Here is an 18,197-nt window from a genome sequence, read left to right as displayed (position 1 = left end):
AAATTCATCTTTATTATAGCACTTAATGGCCAAAAGATTTCTAGGGTGCAAACTAAGCAATGACACCAGAGAGAATATTACAGGTCAAACAGCTATTGGTGAAAAATCCCTGCAGTTCAATATATTCATTTTGACGGCCGTTTCTTTTTCATTCACACATTCACATTGGAGCTATGACGGACCTTTCACATGGAACAATTTTACTGGTGGTCTGGCTTGACAGAATCCTGTCGCTAGAGGGCAATATCTCGCCCATTTCACACGTTGATGAGCAGAAAATAAAAGCAACGAAGAAGTCAATCGCTAGTCTGTCCAGCTGCTCCATTTGAGTGCATGACATCTTGCCCATTTTCAGCGTACGCAGGCACAAATACAATGGAGAATGATATTATCGTTTCTCTCGAGGATTTGGGGTAAGTGAAAATGCCTTCATGAGTTTATTCAACAATGCACTGTTGCAATTTCAGTGGTTAACCGTGACTGCGAATGTGGCGACGTGGTGTGCTTTAGCTAAAAAAAAAAAAAAACAGCTGACCCGGTGTTGAAGTTAATATTAGTCTTCGAGTCAATTGAATCCACCTCTACTGATTGCCATTCTAATATTGCAACAAGTGTCTCAAAGAAATGGCAACAACACGTGTCTCTAGAAGCCAAAGTGCCAAGACTAGTGTCAATTGTTGCTGCTGCAATCACGACAAGTGCAGCTCCTTTTTTAAGCCCAGCCTCGCCTCCATCGAAATAGTGTTGTGACTTGAACAGAATTGGAATGCGTGCTATGTCATTGAAGGTATCAAGGCCCACTGTTGGAGGACGGAGCTCTGGAGTCAGCTGTGAATGGTGGGGCTGCTTCGCCGGAGTTTACAAAGCTCTGTGCTTGGATTGTGTCAGAGCTCAAAGTTTACAGTCAACTGGAGGAGAATGTTCATGCAACCAACTGTAAGATTTCAAATGTAAATAGCAACAGTCAATGCTGTGAATGTTTTGGTTTCAAGCCATCAATCACTATTCCTGCAGGTCCAAGTGAGGCAGAGGGCTTCCAGCTGGAAATGAGCGGGCTGTTGGCAGAACTCGCTTGCCCTTACTCCGTCCTCACCAGTGGAGCTGTCAACCAAAGGCTTCTCAACACCAATGACTGCCTGCTGCTGCTGTGTATGCTTGCAGCATTGACAGCTTCAAGTCCCATATGAAGGGGAAAAAATTGCATGAATGGACTTAGCCGCAAGTTGTCACGTCCGCTCGTGCAGCCGACTGCGCAATATTCTGATGTCGATTTGCCCGTCGCTCATATAGCCCTCGTTAAAGCCGACAACTGGGATCCAGCGTTTATTCACTTGCGTATGTTTTGACCAAGCAAGTTGCAAGAATGACAAAGTGTCCTTTTCCTCTCAGCCTTTCTGGTATCCGAGCTGGAGGCTTCGAGGATGATCCTGGTCAACAGACCCCAGAAGAAAGCCCGGGAGTGTGGTAGCCCTGCCTTCCAGGAACTGAAAGGCATCTGCATGGCACTGGGAATGTCCAAGCCTCCAGCCAACATTGCTATGTTCCAGTTTTTTAGTGGCATTGAGAAGAAGGTCAGTTTGCCCAATTGTTGATTTTTTTTTTTTTTTTTCCCAATGGAGTCATGCGGGTCACGTGAATGGTGCAACAAAACGTTTGCTATTTACTGTATTTTCTCACACTGCTTGTTATCTGCCCTCATGTGTGGTAGCTTAAAGAAGCCACAAGTAGAGTGCCACCCAATCATATAGGAGACCCTTTGTTGAAGAATGCCTTTGGACCCGTGCACATGGTAAAAGATTATTTTTTGGGGGGGCGGGGGGAATTCAGTCCTCTGAAGTTAAGCTCATGCCTTTTGAATAAAATCCTTTGACAGGAAAAAATCGAAGCCATCAATCAAGCACTTGTAAATGAGTATGAAGTGAGAAGGAAGATGTTGTTAAAACGTCTGGATGTGACGGTGCAGTCTTTTGGTTGGTCAGAAAGAGCAAAGGTATGCAGCCTCTTGTTTAAGAAGAAACGCATGCTGTGGTTGCTCTAATTTTCCTTTTGTGAATCTATTCCCCCCCCCCCCACACACACACGACAGTCGCATGCTGCGAATTTGGCGAAAGTTTATCAGCCGCTACGTTCTGCCCTTGGTACCCAAAGCAAAGTCTCTGTAGCGCACCTTCTTGCAGCTCGACAAGACTTTTCAAAAATCCTTCGCACAAGCAGTGGGAAGTCGAGAGAGAAGACTGCCTGTGCCATTAATAAGGTGAGTCAATCGGTTTAAAAAAAGAAAACCAAGTTAGTTACAAACTTGTTCAGCCTTGTAAGCGTTCCCCAAATTGTTTCTTTACACTTGTTGAAGGAGAAAAGCGTGAAGCAAAGAAATGCCGGAATGTTTTTGGGTTTTTTTTTTTTTTAGATATTTTTGGTCATAATGGGAGAAGAACTTTGAGGTGAATGTTGAATGTGTTAGTTCACCTTTGTTTGTTTCACCCCCTAGGTTGTAATGGGTCGAGTACCAGACAGAGGAGGCCGTCCCTGTGAGATTGAGCCGCCCCCTCCAGAAATGCCTTCGTGGCAAAAGCGGCAAGATGCCCCCCAGGCTAGTGGACAGTATGGCGGAAGCAGGGGCGCTTACGATCATTATTCCCAAGGCAGTCGGGGGGGCTATGAGAGGGGCGGAGGAGGCAGGGGTGGCAGAGGCGGAAGAGTGCAAGGAGGATGGGGCGAGGGGGCTGGAGGAGGGAGAGGTACTTACAACAAGGGCCAGTATCAAGATTTGCCCGCTCATCAGGGTGGAGGAGGAGGCGGCGGTGGCGGAACCAGAGGTTCTTATAGAGGAGGCGCGAGCAACCACGGAGGCCCCCAGGAGTCCGGCCACCATTCAGGCTATAATGACAATTACCACCAGAATGGAAACTGGCATCAAGAAAGAGGAGGAGGAGGAGGAGGCGGCGGCGGTAGAGGAGGTAGGGGGAGAGGAGGCCGAGGAGGAGGCTGGGGAGGGAGAGGAGGCCCCAATGTTAATCAAGGAGGACATTTTGAACAGTTTTTTCAACATGGTGGCCAGAACTACAACCAAGCTGGTTTTAATCAAAGCCGCCACTACAATAGTTGAAGATAGTCGTGTGGGACATTACAGCACTGTCCGCAAACAACTTGAAAAGGAAGGCCTTACTGAGCTTACATATCACCAGTAAATGATGCGCACAGTATACTTACACACATAGTAAACGTATGCAAGAATGTTTACATATGAAGTCTACTGGGTTTTTTTTTTGTTTTTTTTTGGCTCATCTCAATCCACAATGACAATTTAAAAAGAAATGTTTGCTCAATTTGAAATCAAGTAACGCAATCATAATGCCTCACTGCCCTCCATCAGGAGAAAAAAAAAAAAAAAGAGGTTGTCTGCAATCGCTTGGTATTTCACAAAGGGCTCTAAAAATTCACACACTTACTTGAAATGTTCTTTTTATGGCCAGGGTTCATTTTGTCAATTAGCAACAGCTAATCTAATTTATTATAAGTAGTTCAACTTGTGTTGCCCTTGGATTGTGAGCCTACAAATGCATGAATGTGCAATGAAATAATAATTCTAATAAAAAGAATTCCACTGTTTGTCTGATGAGCAAATTGAACCCCAACAAATGATGGGTTTCTATCTCTGCTCTCGTCCATGAGTGTGGCATTTGCATGTCGTGTCAAGAAGAGGAGAGCATTTTCAACACTTGAGTGGTCCATCATTTTTCAAGTAATACCCAATATCACCAGATTGTGACATAAGTGGTTTGAAAATAACACCCAAGATGTGTGTTGACTCATTGTTTGGTTTTATGAAAATAGAAAAAAAATCACCAAATTGTGACATGGGCTTTAAGCTGTCGTCAGCTGTATTTTCTAAAAGGGGATTTTTTTTCCCCCATCTGTTTCAAATGGCAAAAAATGAAACTGGCATCCTTGTTTCCACCTTTCAAACACAGCAAAGAAAGTACCTTAATTCTTGTTTTTAACATGACTCTTTTTATTATTATTTTAACATCTAATTTAAAGGTCTGACCAAGAAGTGATCATTCCTAACTGTCGTCCCTGTCATCATCCTTTTAATTGGAACCATCTTTAAGTCATCCGTGCCGAATACATTTCTCAATTTTCGGGCATGTCCAATAAACGTCACGCCGGTGTTTTTATTTTATTGTGAAATGGTGTAAGCGGAAGCCTTACTGTGCGTCGAAACTCAGCCAAAAGTTCCACAAAGAGGGAAACGCAGCCAAGTCTGGAGAGAAACCGAGCGAGCGAGCGAGCGCAGTATCATGGAAAGAAGACGCCGGTTGTGTGTGTCGTAATCTTGTTTACTTTATTTGCTTGGAGAATGTATTGAGTTCACAGTGTTTGATGAAGTGACTACGCTATGGACCCTTAAAGATCTTATCGTTGGAGTGGGGGTTTCTTCTGACCATTTTCCCATCGCTGAGTAAGTATCGTTTCAAGTTTGTGTGGGCATTCGTAAGTGATCGTTCCGCGCTTTCCCCCGAACCGGTCTGTCGGTCGGTCGGCCGGTCGTAGTTTGATTGCATGAGGTGCAAAGAACTGGCCGGTCGGTCGGTCGGTGGGTCAACTTGCTGCTCAACTTGCCTGCCTGTCTACCTAGCACCTGTTCTGTTTGAACGGACGGCTTCCGTCGATGAACAAGCAAATGCTCATTGACACGCTTTTACACATTTAGCGATCGAGTCTCGATCTCAAATGCGCTCGTTTGTATTGTGCCATCAAACATTCACTTTTCAATCCATTTTTTTATGTTTTATTGTTTAAACTGATGACAAATGACGTTGTCGTGGAAATAAATCCCCTTAAGTCTTTCCCAACTGAGGTGTGTGATATTTCATATAAACCCTCCAAAACCCCAATCCGCCCTGTGGTGTTTTTTTTTTTTTTTTCTCTTTTCCACGCTTTAAGTATTATTCTTCTAAGTCCTGTAATGCCCCCCCCCCTGAACGTTTGCAACTCAGTGTGTAATGTATTGTTTGCAAGGTAATTACATAGCTGTTTAAAGTTGCCACTTGTGCTCCGTCTCAACTTAAGGTCATGCACTGTCTGATTCTTTCTTCCATTCACAGGCAATGGTATTTTTGAACCTAAGTCTCAAATCAGCTAAAAAGTGTTGAGGACCAACAAAACACTCCAGTGATGTACTATGCAAAGTCAAACCAAAGTCAGGAATTGACTGTAATACAATAACTTGCACATGCAGAAGTTAATTTGGTGATGCTTGCTGCACCAATGTCAAATTTATAAACAGTACTCAAGGACGTAATGCAGTGCTTTGGAGGGGAATCGCTACCTTACCTGTCAAGACCTAGGGTCGCGTTGGCCATATCCGGCCGACTCTTTGTAATCTCGTCGTTGTGTCCTCCACTTGAAGTTTTTCTTGGCTGTCAAGTGAATGCAAATGGAAGTTTTGAGTTTGACCGGTGATTCCGTGGAGGCGGTGGTCTGCCTCCTACATCCATCTTTGCCACTCAGTCATATCTTGATGGCATTCCATTAATTTGACAAGAAACTTTACTGTGCCTGGCAATATAAATGAACACGTGCTGGCAAAGTGTTTTATATTCCTTGGACTTCCTGGTTTTCCGGCCTGGACTTTGAGTCATATGTGGCTCACACAAATGGAAAGACACATTTGACAACTGAACTCCCAAAATGCTGCACCCAGTTCAGGGTGCCCCATGATAGCTGGGATAGGCCCCAGCACGCCCACGATAGACAATGGGTGGGTGGACGGACGGACGGACGGATGGATAGAACTCCCAAAATGGCCAACACGTGCTTTTGTTTTGACAAGAGGTGTCGGTTCTGCATTCCTAACACGTGCATGGTAGGTGAAGTGTTGGAAGACTATCCGTAGGTGTGAATGAGTAGAAATGTTTTGCTTTGTCTGTCTGTCGCCTCCAAATACTGTACCTCATTTCTGCAGCTTTAACGATCATAATTGTCGTGCTTGAATTTGCCTTTCCAGGGAGCTAGCTGTCCAGGAGGTCCGACAAGATGTCCAGCCCTAACATCCGGCAGCCTTCCAAACGGGAGAGGAAAAGTAGTTTTTTCAAGGTCCGTACATGTCAACGCATCACGACTGTTTTTCAAAAGGGAAGTGAGTTGGAGTCTAGCTTTTTGCCTGTTTTGCCTGTAGAAAACAGGAAATATTGACTTTGGTGTGTCGCTCCCCTCAAATTTGTTGTTCTTGTTGTTTTTTGACTATCTATTTATTGATAGATTGATTGATTTGCGTAAAGCAAGTCTATCTGAATGCAATTTATGTAGCAAATGTATCCAAAAAAACCAAGGTTTACATTGCACTACTGCGAAATTCCAAATGGTGTCTGTCCACTGTCCAAGTGGGCTTTTGGAATGCTCACCTTGCGTGCTTCTGGCTTTTTGGCCACTGCTGAGCTGATCTTTTTGTGACTCATGTTGATGATAGAGAGACTGAACAAGAGGGAAATGAAACAAATGACATCAGTTCAGCAGAGAAAATGTTCAACTGGGAAAGGAAATGGAGTATTTGCCTTTCTTTTGCTTTTGCTTTTGTAGTTGATTGAATCCTTTGCTTTGGAAATTGGCACTTTGAAAAAGGAGATGGGGAAAAAGCCTGAGCCAATAGAAGAGCACAAGACGGATTCAATGCACGGGTGAGCTATCCTTCAGCTACGTACGTACGTACTTACTGTTTGTTGATCTAATAGAACGCACTAGCACAATACAGACAGCAGAGAGCACAATTGAGTTTTTCTTGTCCATTGCTGTGGAGAAAGAAGTAGATGATCACCAGATGTTGACGTACCTCTTTTTTTTCCCCATCATAAAAACACTCATTTAGGGCTTCATTGTTGGCTTACCTCTCTTAAAGGGGCACTAAAATAATTACAAAAGTCATGACATAGTAATGATTAAAAGTGTTAGATGAAGTCCAGTTCTGTGGACTTTACTGATCCGGATTCAATTGAAAATTCGATGCTGGCTCAACCTGTGCTGCTCTCATGACAAATCAGCAAATTGTTTTTCCTTTTCCAACATGCTTGTGCCTGTTCTGGAACTTTTTTTTTTTTTTTTTTACCTGTGGGTGTTTACACCTGCATTGAGTAAGGGATTTTCGTTGGCCTTTTTGGTGCGGTAATACATCTCTCGACTTAAGCGCGAGAAGCAAATAGGATGCGTTGGCATGTTGCCTTCCTGTGAAACTTCCTGCTTGCTCATCCCCATGGCGGCACTCTTCCTTTCCATCTTGCTTGCTTTTCAGGCTGAGCCAAGAAGTCGGGGGTCTCTTCCTCCAAGCGTCCCCTTGTTCTGACACGGCGGCGACCGGAGTCAGGGACTCGGGCTACGATTCCCTCCATCGGCGACTCAGTGTTTTGGACAGATTAATCAATACGCATTGTGTGTGGCTCCAACTTGATCTAAGCCATCAGGACGCCGTACGGATCCTACAGGACCGAGCGCCCGGAGTAAGGAAACGATCATAAAAAGAATAAAGCAGCATCAATCAGAAGTGGGCGTCTGAAATCCAAGTGTCCGTTTGATGTGAAGCTCTTCTGTTTCTTCCCCTGGCCCGTAGACATTTGTGGTGCGGAAGTCTTGGAGCTTGCAGAAAAAGGTCATATCTTTACGCATGGACAAGCACTCTCCACTTCCTGTCAAAGACTTTGTTGTCAAAGAGAGCCAGTACAGTAGGTTTCGACACTTTCTATCTTCCTGATTTTAAAGCGCATCGGCGTCTCATTGTGCTATCGTTTCGACTTGACCTTGCTTGTTCTGACAAATAGATAGCATCAAAAGATGAAAGCTTGATGGTGCCCTGCAATGACTCTATTCCTTCCTTCATTGTTCTCCAGCTTTTTCTTTGGAAGGATCCGGCCTGAGTTTTGCGGACCTGTTTCGCCTTGTGGCTTTCTGCTGCATCAGCAGGTAAGTTCATTCTTCGCAATCACTCATTTGGGCGACTGGTAGGCTTTTAATCCCTCCTGCTTCAACTTGATTCTTCTTTTGTAGTTTTGCTCCATTTCATTCTGCTTTTGTTGCCTTTTTCTCAGGGATGTGCTTCCCTTCACCTTGAAGCTCCCAGAAGCCATCGCTTCAGCCAAAACCTCTGCCGAGCTTGCTCAACTTGGAGCAGGTACCGATGGTATTCAATAGCATTTGGATCATTTGGATTTTGCTCTTTGTACGGGCGTTACTATTCCGTTACTATTAGCTGGCGCTAAGCTGGCCTAGCAGACAATGTCATTGGTGCCCGTTGACCTCATTTAATGTGCCTATTTTTGGGTGTTAGACCACACATAGTATTCTTAAGGATGAGTTTAGTTCAACAGGCTGTTGAGTCACAACTGGGCCTTTTCCCTCATGTAAAGGTAGGCGTCCAGTGTGAAAGGTCATCCCACCACCCACCCTGACTTCAATCTACTACACTACTTTTGAATTGAAAGCAGTTTGAGCTGGATTGTGCATGAGAGCGAGCCTCCGTCTGAGGCTTTGAAGTGCTCCGTTTGCCTTTCGTGCAACAAAAGTAGAGCCCACATTCGAGCCTCGTCCCCATCCGACTCCTTTGATTGAGAAAAAGAACCCCTTTCACTGGCCTTTTCTTCCCAGTGCCATTCGACTCGTTAGTCAACACAGGCAGTGAATGGAAGGACGTCATTCTGACAATGCTGCGTCATTTGCCAACTTAAAACGTACAATCAACGTTTGGATCAGATGACCATGGCGTGGAGATTGTGCGGAAATGTGTTCAAAATACAATTAACAAAAGCAATGTACAAATGCACATAGATTACTGAAAGGATATTTTGTGCATGCAAATCCCCCTTTTGATCCAAATCCTTTTAGTACAACACGAAATCGTCTGTACTGAGAAATTGCATTTTCCAAGAAAGAGCTATTGGGCAACACGAATACGAACAAGTTCAATCAAAACATGTTGTAAAGAAGACTGGATCGTAAACAAGTGTAGAGTGGGAGGGCAAACGGGGCTTGGCCATGCGTCACTGAAAGACTTAGAGGGAGGGAAAGAGAAAGAGAGAGAGAGAGAGAGCGACAGAGTGAGCTGGACATACTCTATCATACAGCCATCCCAGAAACAAATCTGAACAAATGTTGAGTCGGAGTGGACTTGGAGACGCTGAGATTTTGGACTCTGTCCCAGACAAACCTCTCCTTTGTTTGTCGTCACGTTTTGGGATCACAGTGAGTATTGTTGTCATCTATTGTTTTTCTGCTCGGGAAGAGTTGCTCTGTGTCTGGTACCAGTGCTGTATCTCTCTTTATATTTCTCCTTTGACTGCCTGCCACAGGCGGGACTTGAGAAAGTTATCGGTGCGTGACATTGCCTTGAAAATGATATTTTTGTGCTTGTTAAAAAAAAAAAAAACAAGGAGCAGCTGTGGTTGCGGGCTATATTTAAAGCTGAAGTGCTTGTGTTGACTCACCGAGAGGAGAAGTTTGAGTCAGGCATATATCAGATGTGCTGGAAACACAGTGAGAAGATATAAAAAAAACAAAAAGTCACATTTTGTTTCCGAAGATGAAATGATGCAAATTTTGAGAGATTCTTATGTGACTAGCTGAGGCAGAATATTTTCCGGAGCTTTTTTGCCACTTTTCCTTTCTAGTTTCTCCACATGCGTCGTCTCTATTTGCGTCTGAAGTTAGTTACTTAGTTAGTTGCTCCTTCAGGTCTTTACATGTATTCTGGAGCAGTGTTTGCCAACTTTTTATTTTTTTTATCCACGGCACACCTTTTCGTCGGAAAGAATCTCGAGGCGCATCACCGCACCACACCTGACGCTCACTCACGGCCTTGAAAAGCACTCTTTGCTGTAATTGTCTTGCATGCGGAGAAGAGCTTAATGATGGCGTGAGTTTATTTCCACAGATGTCATCAACTCTGTATAGCGTTCTGGTGATTTGCGCATACTGCTGTGCAACGTCTAATGCTAACGACGCCCGCAATGGTCGATACATGAATAAAACTAGTCACAGGTTGCTTTTTTGTCATGACAGAATTTTTTTAGTAGCATATAACATTCCATCACACCGCTAATCAATGTCATTTGTCATTCTCCAGGTTTCTGGGACAGTGAACGCTGTGAGAAGAGGAAGGGTTCCTCCTCGTCCTTTTCCATTGGAGCCAGAGCTCCTGACAGAGGACCTCCACCCGGCCAGCGAGCACTCTCCGTTGCGGCCGCCCCGAGCCGCCCTCGACTGGAAACTCGCACCCCTTCGGAGCTTGACTGTTGCCAGTCTAACGGGGCGCTCTGCTTCATCAACCCACTTTTCATTAAGGTTCATCAACCAGAGAGCGAGCACAGTCCTGAATTCAAGTCTTGTGATCCGAGTGAAAATCCCAGCAACCGGCCGGCGACTTGTAAGTCCAATATCAGTGACAAGCAAGAGTCCATTGAAAATAAGGCGTTTAGCCTTGGCAGCGACACGCAAGTACAAGGAGAAAAAGAGCCAAGCGCCCGAGACACCACGTCACGCTCTCCGCCGCCCAGTCGTCCGCCACAGTTGGCCCCTCCCGTCCGGCAGCGCAGTATGCCAGAGAAAATTGCCTGGATCAATGTCCCCAAGGAGAAGGCGGAAGACAAGGAGCGCAGCAGTAGCCTCTTATCCCGTCTGGGTTCTTCACTCAGTATCGGCAGCCCCTCGTCGTCTCCTCCCAAGAGACTCGGCATCAGCTCCCCTATCTCCATCCCGAGACCTTCTTTCCCCATCTCTTTGGCGTCTCTCTCCTCCTCGCCTCGAAGGGCCAAATCCTCCCCGTCTCCCTCCCTGGAGGATGCCCAGTGTCACCTGGCGCTAGAGGAGCAAACGATTGAAAAGGCGCTTCTGAAGGCCAAACTATCTCAGCAGAGCAGCGGCAAAGCTCGCACGCAGCCCCGCAGCAGTCTCGCCGACGCAATGACCGTAAGCCAACAAGCGCCGGTGCGCCAAAGCGCTGGAGAAGAAGCAGGAGAGCAATGCCAGAATGGGATGAGCCAGCGTCTCAGTGACGTGAGCCTTTCCACGGATTCTTCAGACTCCCTGGATTTCTCTCAGTCGTCGCCTTTCTTCCTCCCTCCTCTCCATGACCCGAGTCCACCCACGGTGGCCGATTTCAACACCCACCTCCCCCTTTCGCTGCCCTCGTCCCATCTTCTGTATTGTAGCACGGAGGACGAGGACGACGAAGAGGAGCCCGACTACGACGTCGGCCCGGAAAGCGACCAGGACCAAGACCAGGACCTGACCATGATACCGCCCGGGCACAGGACGAGGCGGCGGCCCAGCGCCAGCGCTTTAGTCCTCCAGAAAGCCCTGCGAGGTCATCTGCGCAAGATGAGTGGCGTTTTTAGCTCCCTGTTGACACCAGAGAAGAGAGCCATTCGCAGGGTGGTGGAATTGTCCAAAGACAAAGCCTCCTACTTTGGCTCCCTGGTGCAGGACTACCTGAGCTACATGGGGGAAGGGGCGGGCACCCCGACCTGGCAAAGCTTTGCCTCTGGACTGGAACTCCTTCAGACGCTGCGGCAGTTTCTCACACAAATGAAGAGTTACCTGCGACAAAGCTCAGAACTGGGTTTGCCCATTGAGAGCCTCATACCTGAAGACCAAATAGGTACGCTTATGCATTCTTTTTGACAATGATTTATTTTGTATGTATCTCTGAATGGGGGCCAGTGTCTTGTCTGGCATAGAGGAGGGAGGAGGGGTTCTGCCACTAAGCTCAAGTTGGCAACATCAACCTGCTGCTGCTGCTGCTGCTGCTGCTGCTGCTGCTGCTGCTGCTGCTGCTGCTGCTGCTGCTTGCAGCCAGGTCATATCAGCGATAGTCATCTTCACATTGAATTGCCTATAGATGTAACATTTGAGTGAAAATGTGGTCTCAGCGCTTGACTTTCTAATCTTCTGGAATGCCGGCGGTCGCACCATTCCAACCGTAGGAGCATAAAGCCCTCATTGTCAAGGAGGCGGGAGTTTGTCTCATGTGTAAGCATGTTGTAGTGGAAATGTTGTTTCTTTTTCTTTTCCCAAGCAAACGGCAAGCCATTTGATGTGTTTGTGACGTATCCATCGTCTCAACTGCAGGGCCGGACAGGTTGTCTGTGTTCATCTTATTTGCGGTCTTTGCTTTGCTTTCTCGTTTCTCTCTCTTTCTCTTGACCTTTCTCACTGGGTCAAACACATGTCCACCCACACCCGGCGAAAGAATATTCGACCTTTTGGAAAGAAACAAAAGGATGACTTTTTACCTTGGGCCCAACGAAGGCTGCTTGGCATCACGAAGAAACAATTTGCAATGAGTGGCGCTGTTGTTGCACGCTATTTGGTCGTGTCGATGCCCAGCTGAATCAATCCCAAGATGCGCTCTTGTAATCCTTCTTACATCAAAGCGAGCGAGCGAGCGAGCGAGCATTGGAAGCAAGGCCCCTGGCTCCTTCCCTCCTGTCCTGTCCTGTCTATTTTGCAGTCTGTCTATTTTGCAGACTCTCACTTGGCATTTTTTCTTTGTGACGCTTTCTTTTCCTAAGTGCTATTCCAGATGCTGTCCCAAATGTATTTAGCATACACATTTGCTTGACTAATTCAAGTGAATGTGTGTGTGTGTATGAGACCTTCCTCATCACAACGGCAATGGGAACAAAAGGGGTTATACACTGAAGAGGTTTGTTTTTGATTGGAGTTTTCCAGGGACTTCTTTGAGATGGGGACGTGAGTAGGGTGCTGAAATCTGAGGGAGGGTATGCTTAGAAGAATGGACCCCCTTGTCTTATACTGTGCACACAGACCAATGAATTGACCTACTCTGAAAGCGCAATTCTGGTGCCTTTTTTGAAACTGCTGCCAATTTATTCAGTTATTATTTGAAAGCACTATTGCGGGTGTCCTATTGTATGTATGAAAACCTCTTTTTGGATTCGTTTATACTTATACGTGGAACAGCGGCCAGCCTGAATGTACACTTAGAGCAATTCAGTCTGAAGATCCAAACAATGAGATAACAAAAGAGATGCTGTTTTGTGCCCACCAAAGAAATTCATGGTCACTCTAACGTTCCCAACGGTGTTTGTCCTTGGTCGGCAGTCTAATCATAAAAAATAAAAAAAATGTGTCTGATAAAACATACTTGCTTACATATTTGTAAGGAAGACAGCCACTGTGTTCCCTTCAATGTGAATTGTTTTGTTTTGTTTGACCCGAGGGCAGGTAGAAAAGCTATGTTGAGACTGTGTCACTTTAGCAGGAAGTAAGCAATCTCTGTATCAGGAGACGAGTGACAGATTCCAGAAACGCCTCTCTCTCGTTCGTTGGTTCGTCCATCCGTCCGGGCTATTTTTGACTCCCAAACACTGTGGTGGCTGCCTCAAATGGATGATGGATTTAAAAGTAAAAGAATCTCTTCCAGGCTCAAAGCATGTAGTATTCATTGGACAGACACTTTTTGTATTGTTCATTTTTAAAAGTATAACTAGAAAGAAAAGTTAACCACTTGAGTCAATGAAAACGACTCAGTCTTTGAAGAATGCTGACAAACACAAAGACCAGGCTTGAAGGTCTGTATAGACATACTGGAAGCTGTGATTCACTTTGTACTTAAACGGGAAAGTGAGAATGTGCTGTCTTGCACAAGTGCAGTCTATTTCCAGCTCTTTAGTTCCAGTTGAGCTGAGGCAGCAACACATGTGATGGGATTTACATGATTCCATGATCAGTAGTGCTGTGGAAGAATTCTCCTATGTTGAGGCAGAAAATAAAACAACTGACTTGACCTTATTTTGGAGAGAAGAGTCAGCAGCACAAATGCAAACACACGCACACACACGCGCGCATTCCTCCTTATTCAGCAGTGCTGCGGTTTGCTTTCCATCCTGTCTGGATGATATCATGGCATGTGTTTGTCAAAAAAAAAAAAAAGTCATACTGGCACATTTCCGCTTCTCGTGCGCACTTTTCTCTTCCCTACCCTTGTTCCTCCCCCAACAACACGGTTGATGTTCTCAGCTTCAAGCTGTAAAAGTGCTCTGGCTTTTTGCATCTCTTGTGGAGTTTTTTGAAACAAAGATTTTTTGGACCAAATAAATAGATTTGCATACTAGCAAAAACATTGAGAACAACGCAGGTCACAATAATAATAATAATAATAATAACAACGCTGTGATCCATGCAAACTCCACAGGTCCATGGTATTGTGTCAGTCTCCTGAAAAACCCAGTCATTTACAATGACCTGTTTGAACATTTATGTACTATCAACCGATCTTCCCCAAAAACAAAAGTCTTCTCGATGTATTGGTATCATCTAGAAGATGAGAGAAATGCAGCAGAATTATGTGCATTCCCTTAACTACATGCAGTAGGCTCAAATTTGTTCCTCTCTTACTTTTAGTCAATTCAGCACTGTTTCTTGGCAACAACAATGTACAATTTTCCTATTAGAACGGGTTTGGCGCCACCGTGTGGCCATTTAATGAATAGCAATGGCAGTCGGCAGTCTTTTTCGATTCCACAGGGGAAAAAAGTAAAGTGGTGCCAGCCAGCACTAATGATGTTCTGTGAAATGTGACCACCTCCGTTCTTTTCCTCCTCTTTTCAGACCACGTCTTAGAGAAAGCCATGCACAAGTGTGTGCTGAAGCCTCTCAAAGCCATGATTAGTGCAGCACTGCAGGAGTTTCAAGTGCGCAGCGGGGAATGGCAGGAGCTGAGGGACAACATGTCTCTGGCCAAAGCTCGACAGCCGCAGGAAATGGGCGTGGAGGACACCGTGCCGCCAGATCCCATGGCTATAGAGAAGATCAAGTGCAAGTTTCACACCATGTGCAAGCTGTACTCTCCGGAAAAGAAGGTCACCATGCTGCTGAGGGTTTGCAAACTCATCTACACCATTATGGAAGACAATTCAGGTAGCACAGCTTTCAAATTCTACCACACAAAGGGTGATTGCTTCCAAGAACATTTCAATCGGTAAAGCTACAGATTTGAAACCTCATTGGGATTTTGAATCATTCAGCCCACAGTGACAAAAAGGAAAACCACTGTGTCTAGTGAAAATGGAAGTTGCGCAATCTAATATTTACGTACGTCTATGCCACTCTTTGGATGTCTTAAAAAAAAAAAAAAGAGTTGGAAATAGATGTGTGCGTGTGGGTGTGTCTCAGGCCGTCTGTACGGTGCGGATGACTTCCTGCCCATGCTGACCTACGTGTTGGCGCAATGCCACATGCCGCAGCTGGACAATGAGATACTTTACATGATGGAGCTACTGGATCCCTCGCTGCTTCACGGAGAAGGTGTTTGTTCAAAGCTCGCCGTTTTATTGGCGCCGTGGAGCCAGACTAACATTTGCCGTCGCTGCCGCGTCACGGTTCTGTCCCGTCGTCGCAGGTGGCTATTATTTGACGAGCGCGTACGGAGCAATGTCATTGATCCGGAACTTCCAAGAGGAGCAAGCCGCCAGGGTGCTGAGCTCCAAGACGAGGAACACGCTGCACCAGTGGCACCAGCGACGCACCACTCTGCACTCGGCGCCATCCTTTGATGACTTCCAAGTAAGGCCGAGATATTACGAGCGATTGATTACGCTCCTCCGTACAATTACAATCGTGGTTATTGGCACCGCTTAATGGACTTGAAAGTGTGTGTGTGTGTGAGACTGATGGGTGGAAAAGCACGATGTGTGAAGATGGCTGAAAATGTATTCCTTCTTCTCTCTCCTAGAATTACCTGCGGGTGGCGCTGCAGGGGCTGGATAGCGGCTGCACCGCTAAGACCCTCCCGGTCCACCCCTACGCCACGGTGGAGGAAGTGTGTGAGCTGTGCGCGACAAAGTTCAAAGTGTCTGACCCTGCCAGCTATGGCTTGTTCCTGCTGATGGAGGGCAACAGCCAGCAGCTGGCAGCAGACACCCATCCTCAGAGGATCAAGGCGGAGCTCAACAGCCGCCCGCAGGCTCCCGCCTTCCATTTTGTTTACCGCCGCGCCTCGGGCCCTCCGGACTCTTCGGCCAGTCCCGACGACCTCACTCCTGAGCCAGCCACCCCCTCCCCTGATTTGGACCTCAGACTGTCACGTTAATGGTGAGAGAGAGAGAGTCTCTTGGTCATCGGCCACGCAGATGGACACGGTTCACCGCTTCCGGCCTTGGACCATGCTGAGCACAACAGCGTGCTTGTAGCAGTCCGACTTCTCCTTTTGGATGTCTCTGTGGAGAAAGTTGAATCAAACGGTGACAGAAGTGAAACTTTGTTCTTTGCTCCTTCAGTTTGGTTCCTGACTTTTGTTTGAGCTCTCGTAGGGTAATCGTTTTGTGTTCATGTGATTTAAGTCGACTTTAATTCATTTCAAGCTCTTTTTTTTTTTTTTGTCTCTTTAAATGTCTGACTCGTGTTCATTTATTTAACGAGCTATCATCTCCCCACAACAACGCAATTGTGTGTGTTTTTATGGGGCGAGGTTGCAGATCGCTTTTATTTTGAAATATGTCGGAGCTACTTCGCACTTCCTGCCTGGTTTGTAGCATTTCATCAACTTGATGAAATCCGGATGCGGAATCCAGAGAACATTGAAAGTATGCGGAAACCTTTCGGAACCGAACCGCACCGCACCGCAGCCGGTGTGAATTGACAAGCGAACTCTAACGCTTTCATTTCCCTGCGGCGTGGTGTCATCAGTCTGTCTGTATCGTGGCCGACAGAGATTTTGGGGGGTTTGTTTGGTGGCCGGAAGCCCCGGCCTGCCCATCGGCCTGCCCATCGGCCCACCGGACCGGCCGAACCGAAGATGGCCAACCGGGGAAAAGCCCGCCTACCCAGCCCGCCCCTGGATCGTGACTAGAACCAACCCACTCACTCACTCACTCACCCAAACCAACCCACCCACCTTCCTTCCTTCCTTCTCTGCATTGCTTTGAGACTCGGGACGTTCTATTTGTCTGTCATAACGTGTTGTTGTATTTCTTTGATTTGCTTATCAAAAATGAAGAGCATTCGTTTATTAGAAACCATATTTGTCTTCTATTTTACATCGCACATTCCGATCACGTTATTTATTGACTTGCAAACAGTTCTACCAGGGTATTTGTATCCCCAAGCTGTAAGTATCGTTGCATGGCTTTATTAGACCCATTCGTCCGTCTAATATCCGTCATGCCATGCCATCCATTCCATTCCCCTAGCTGAGAGACCTATTCCAGTGGTATTCAAAGGGGTTCAAAGACCCAATGCTCCTTCAGCCGCCAGAGTGGTTCCAATCTTTCATCGTCTGTGAGGGTTTGCTGCAAATACCTTTCTTTCCAATTGCAGCATATGCCTTTTACAAAGGTAAGTTCACCCAAACTTCCACTCCTACTTGAATGGTGAGGGGAGGAGTACAAAAACAAATCATAGACCTTCTGAAAGAAACGTGCGCGTAAAAGTAAATCCATTTTATGAGAGTGTTTGAATACATGGTCAACTCCGTGAGTAAAGAAAAGTTCATGATTGGATCCAAACTGTTTCCTGTCTTCCAGGAAGCTGTCACTGGATCAGGACTCCTGCTATTATTTATTCCACCCATGTCGCCACCACATTGATCCCAATTCTCTCCCACATCATTTTTCATCAGTACACTATTGAAGGCCCCCAAACACGGCAGGAACGTTGGACGCTCGTTGCAATCTATGCTCCGTATTTGTTTGTCCCTGTCCTGCTGCTCTTCACTATGCTGCTGTCATCCACATACAATCCTACTAAATTTGGAAATACATTGCCAAACAAAGGAAAGAAGAAACATTGAAATGTTGCCAGACCTCTTTTGTTTGTAATCTCGTCTCTTATATGGAGTGCATTGACTTGTCACTGACGATCCTTTCCCTTTATATACATATATACAGTGGGAAAGATACAATCTTATAAATGTGCTAACCCCGCAATCTTCATTTCGGAGAAATAGGAGTCCATTTCGGTTGAGCTTTTTCAAGGAAAAAAGAAACTAATCATGGAATTAAGTTCCTAATAATCAACCCTCAACAAGAAAAACTATTTTAGTTAAAAAAAAAAAAAAGCTGGAATAACATTGTAAAAATCCTAATAACCTGATAAAATATGCCTCTATAAAAACAACCTTTTAGATACACATTCATTGTTCACTTTGTATTTCTCTAGTTTGAAATGTCTTTGAAATTGTGTAGCTGTTTTAC

At 45.7% G+C, this 18,197-nt stretch overlaps 3 protein-coding genes across 4 annotated transcripts; all 3 read left to right on the top strand.

The window, feature by feature from the left end:
* The first annotated feature begins 253 nt into the window (after window positions 1-253).
* On the top strand, window positions 254-3,609 carry tslig3a (tRNA splicing ligase complex subunit 3A). The gene is made up of 8 exons (XM_085922891.1): window positions 254-413; window positions 788-936; window positions 1,015-1,149; window positions 1,390-1,571; window positions 1,709-1,789; window positions 1,874-1,990; window positions 2,087-2,254; window positions 2,489-3,609. The coding sequence occupies exons 1-8, from the start codon at window positions 334-336 to the stop codon at window positions 3,104-3,106; spliced, it is 1,530 nt and encodes a 509-aa protein (XP_085779017.1). The 5' UTR covers window positions 254-333; the 3' UTR covers window positions 3,107-3,609.
* Window positions 3,610-4,196: 587 nt separating this feature from the next.
* Window positions 4,197-16,097, top strand: LOC147049754 (ras and Rab interactor 2-like). 2 transcript variants are annotated; one of them, XM_085922972.1, is made up of 12 exons: window positions 4,197-4,462; window positions 6,011-6,099; window positions 6,583-6,680; window positions 7,289-7,493; window positions 7,604-7,715; window positions 7,881-7,953; window positions 8,079-8,170; window positions 10,109-11,641; window positions 14,617-14,925; window positions 15,181-15,312; window positions 15,407-15,570; window positions 15,740-16,097. In XM_085922972.1, exons 2-12 carry the CDS (start codon window positions 6,040-6,042, stop codon window positions 16,094-16,096), a joined length of 3,135 nt encoding a protein of 1,044 aa, XP_085779098.1. In that variant the 5' UTR covers window positions 4,197-4,462; window positions 6,011-6,039; the 3' UTR covers window position 16,097. The 2 variants fall into 2 exon arrangements, with proteins under 2 accessions (XP_085779098.1, XP_085779099.1); XM_085922973.1 differs by having other exon boundaries at window positions 4,198-4,462; window positions 8,079-8,161.
* Window positions 16,098-16,969: 872 nt separating this feature from the next.
* Window positions 16,970-17,936, top strand: tmem97 (transmembrane protein 97). Its single transcript, XM_085922977.1, has 3 exons — window positions 16,970-17,113; window positions 17,196-17,340; window positions 17,529-17,936. The coding sequence occupies exons 1-3, from the start codon at window positions 16,997-16,999 to the stop codon at window positions 17,792-17,794; spliced, it is 528 nt and encodes a 175-aa protein (XP_085779103.1). The 5' UTR covers window positions 16,970-16,996; the 3' UTR covers window positions 17,795-17,936.
* The last annotated feature ends 261 nt before the right edge of the window (window positions 17,937-18,197 follow it).

The sequence above is a fragment of the Syngnathus leptorhynchus genome, chromosome 10 (assembly GCF_054491065.1).
Source record: "Syngnathus leptorhynchus isolate UIUO chromosome 10, UIUO_Slep, whole genome shotgun sequence".
Lineage (NCBI taxonomy): Eukaryota > Metazoa > Chordata > Actinopteri > Syngnathiformes > Syngnathidae > Syngnathus > Syngnathus leptorhynchus.
Note: the sequence above shows the minus strand (reverse complement) of the source record. Positions and strands in the feature narration are given on the sequence as shown.

Bases quoted from the DNA above. Each gene is read 5' to 3' on its own strand.
- tmem97 (XM_085922977.1), top strand. From the start codon at position 16,997: ATGAAGAGCATTCGTTTATTAGAAACCATATTTGTCTTCTATTTTACA. The intron at 17,114-17,195 runs GTAAGTATCGTT...CCATTCCCCTAG, and splicing joins GGTATTTGTATCCCCAAGCT to CTGAGAGACCTATTCCAGTG. The intron at 17,341-17,528 runs GTAAGTTCACCC...CCTGTCTTCCAG, and splicing joins AGCATATGCCTTTTACAAAG to GAAGCTGTCACTGGATCAGG.
- tslig3a (XM_085922891.1), top strand. From the start codon at position 334: ATGACATCTTGCCCATTTTCAGCGTACGCAGGCACAAATACAATGGAG. The intron at 937-1,014 runs GTAAGATTTCAA...CTATTCCTGCAG, and splicing joins GAATGTTCATGCAACCAACT to GTCCAAGTGAGGCAGAGGGC. The intron at 1,572-1,708 runs GTCAGTTTGCCC...CATGTGTGGTAG, and splicing joins TTAGTGGCATTGAGAAGAAG to CTTAAAGAAGCCACAAGTAG.
- LOC147049754 (XM_085922972.1), top strand. From the start codon at position 6,040: ATGTCCAGCCCTAACATCCGGCAGCCTTCCAAACGGGAGAGGAAAAGT. The intron at 7,494-7,603 runs GTAAGGAAACGA...CCTGGCCCGTAG, and splicing joins TACAGGACCGAGCGCCCGGA to ACATTTGTGGTGCGGAAGTC. The intron at 15,571-15,739 runs GTAAGGCCGAGA...TCTCTCTCCTAG, and splicing joins CATCCTTTGATGACTTCCAA to AATTACCTGCGGGTGGCGCT.